At 52.2% G+C, this 3,026-nt stretch overlaps 1 protein-coding gene across 1 annotated transcript in view; it reads right to left on the bottom strand.

Moving 5' to 3' along the window:
• Positions 1 to 3,026, bottom strand: part of SLC5A2 (solute carrier family 5 (sodium/glucose cotransporter), member 2) — a 10,792-nt gene that overhangs the window by 3,616 nt on the left and 4,150 nt on the right. The window contains 3 exon segments of the mRNA XM_010837382.1: positions 22 to 303; positions 455 to 535; positions 1,353 to 1,458. Coding sequence (XP_010835684.1) covers positions 22 to 303; positions 455 to 535; positions 1,353 to 1,458 — 469 coding nt within the window.

The raw sequence follows: 3,026 nt of genomic DNA, 5'->3' as shown, positions 1-3,026 counted from the left end.
CCTCCCATCTCAGCTCGGCACCCCCGCAGGTTCTATCCCGGCCTCCCATCCCGCCGCAGCCCCGACCCCTCACCTGGTCGCTGCACCAGTACCAGCTGGACACGATAGTAAGCCCCAGAAGCAGCGCGGGCCATGGCAGGTCCCCCGTCACAGGGTCCCGGAGCAGGTGGTAGGAGTCCGGCCGGGGTCGATAGCAGGAGCTGGAGATGTTGCCCACGGCCGGATCCTCGGATACCGTCAGGGACGTCACTGCCCGCAAGTATTTGTCGAAAAGCCCCGAATACCCGCCCACCTCGTGGAAGGCTGTGAGGGCACGGCCGTCAGGGGACCCGGCGCCCGCGACAAGGCCCTCCCTCGGACCACCCCGCCTAAGACGCGCGATGTCCCTGCTCCCGAGTGGACAGCTCTGCGAGCTGCGCCCTCCGCGCCCCTCCCCCATGGGCTGAGCCCGTACCGTAACCCATGAGGACGAAGGCCCCCGCGAGAATGACGAAGGTCTGCACCGTGTCCGTGTACATCAGCGCCGCCAGCCCTCCTGCAACCGGCCTGGGTCAGGGGGCACAGCCCAGACAGGCTGCCTCTAGTACATAGACTGTCTTTGCGGGGAATTGGAAAAGGGTTCCCCCTTTCCAATTAATTTTCCTGGAGGGCAGATTTCAAAATGATGGCCCATTCTCCGAGCTTCTGCACTCCGGCGTCAGGAGGCAGGGCTGGGTGAGCACAGTGGGGCTGAGTTTGGGGCTTCACGGATGCCAGGTGCCCCCCGTGTAGGACCTCCACTACAGGCCCTCCTCTAAGTCCAGGTTTTCTAGTGTGTGTAACAGAAGGAGGTGATCCTGTAAGGTCCAATTCTCAGTTCCATCCCACCCCGAGGGGCCGGGCCGTACAGCAGGCCTTGGCACCAGGCCCCGCCCATTCTGGGCCAGCGTCAGGCCTCAGGCCCCACCCCGGGATCCCTGGGCCTACACTGGGATTGGTGAGCTATCCTGGAGTCTGGCCAAGTCCACTCTCCCCCCGCCAGAAGTTAATAAAAACTTAAGTCTTCCTTGTTGTCCAAGCCCAAGAGGGGCTCGGAGCTATGAACTTCCGGACCAATCCAAGGAACGTGGGGGCGGAAGGAGGGGGAGGGAGGGGGGAGGGGGTAGAGGGTGGGGTGGGGGAGGTGTAGTTTGCTTTCCAAAGACTTAGATCCTTCTGCTCACATCACACTTAACTTCTCCAGCCCTCTATCTTTGGTGTCTCCTCTAAGCCCCGCCCACACCCACCTCCCTAGCACGGTTCTCTTCCCTAAGCCCCGCCTACAGTCCACGCTCCTAGCACGGCTCCCTTCCCTAAGACCCCGCCCCCGCCACCTGTCACAGTGTAGATCATGGTGATGCCCAGGAGCGCGATGACGGAGGCATAGATGTTCCAGCCCAGAGCCTGTTGAATGAATACTGCCCCGGAGAACATGTCCACCTTGGGGGAAGGAGCGAGCGTGCAGGTCAGGATCCAGGGGCCAGTGTGGGGACCCAGGTCCACCTCCTGCCCAGAATCACGACCCAAAACTTTTGGGTCACTTTTGGGCCAAACTTTTGGCCACACCTCAAAAGTGCCCTTATTTTTTGATACCTCCCACTATGGCTGTTTTCCTCTATTTCTTTGCATTGGTCGCTGAGGAAGGCTTTCCTATCTCTTCTTGCTCTTCTTTGGAACTCTACATTCAGATGCTTATATCTTTCCTTTTCTCCTTTGCTTTTCGCTTCTCTTCTTTTCACAGCTATTTGTAAGGCCTCCTCAGACAGCCATTTTGCTTTTTTGCATTTCTTTTCCATGGGGATGGTCTTGATCCCTGTCTCCTGTACAATGTCACGAGCCTCCGTCCATAGTTCATCAGGCACTCTATCTATCAGATCTAGTCCCTTAAATCTATTTCTCACTTCCACTGTATAATCATAAGGGATTTGATTTAGGTCATACCGGAATGGTCTAGTGGTTTTCCCTACTTTCTTCAATTTAAGTCTGGATTTGGCAATAAGGAGTTCATGATCTGAGCCACAGTCAGCTCCTGGTCTTGTTTTGGTTGACTGTATAGAGCTTCTCCATCTTTGGCTGCAAAGAATATAATCAATCTGATTTTGGTGTTGACCATCTGGTGATGTCCATGTGTAGAGTCTTCTCTTGTGTTGTTGGAAGAGGGTGTTTGCTAAGACCAGGGCGTTCTCTTGGCAAAACTCTACTAGTCTTTGCCCTGCTTCATTCCGTATTCCATGGCCAAATTTGCCTGTTACTCCAGGTGTTTCTTGACTTCCTACTTTTGCATTCCAGTCCCCTATAATGAAAAGGACATCTTTTTTGGGTGTTAGTTCTAAAAGGTCTTGTAGGTCTTCATAGAACCCTTCAACTTCAGCTTCTTCAGAGTTACTGGTTGGGGCATAGACTTGGATTACTGTGATATTGAATGGTTTGCCTTGGAAACGAACAGAGATCATTCTGTCATTTTTGAGATTGCATCCAAGTACTGCATTTCGGACTCTTTTGTTGACGATGATGGCTACTCCATTCTTCTAAAGGAATTCCTGCCCACAGTAGTAGATATAATGGTCATCTGAGTTAAATTCACCCATTCCAGTCCATTTTAGTTCGCTGATTCCTAGAACGTCAACGCTCACTCTTGCCATCTTCTGTTTGACCACTTCCAATTTGCCTTGATTCATGGACCTGACATTCCAGGTTCCTATGTAATATTGCTCTTTACAGCATCGGACCAATGCAAAGAAATAGAGGAAAACAACAGAATGGGAAAGACTAGAGATCTCTTCAAGAAAATTAGAGATACCAAGGGAACATTTCATGCAAAGATGGTCTCGATATAGGACAGAAATGGTATGGACCTAATAGAAGCAGAAGATATTAAGAAGAGGTGGCAGGAATACACAGAAGAACTGTACAAAAAAGATCTTCACGACCAAGATAATCACGATGGTGTGATCACTCACCTAGAGCCAGACATTCTGGAATGTGAAGTCAAGTGGGCCTTAGAAAGC

Source organism: Bison bison, unplaced genomic scaffold (assembly GCF_000754665.1).
Source record: "Bison bison bison isolate TAMUID 2011002044 unplaced genomic scaffold, Bison_UMD1.0 scf7180017864072, whole genome shotgun sequence".
NCBI lineage: Eukaryota > Metazoa > Chordata > Mammalia > Artiodactyla > Bovidae > Bison > Bison bison.
The sequence above is the reverse complement of the archived record's forward strand: the minus strand, read 5'-3'. Positions and strand labels throughout refer to the sequence as shown.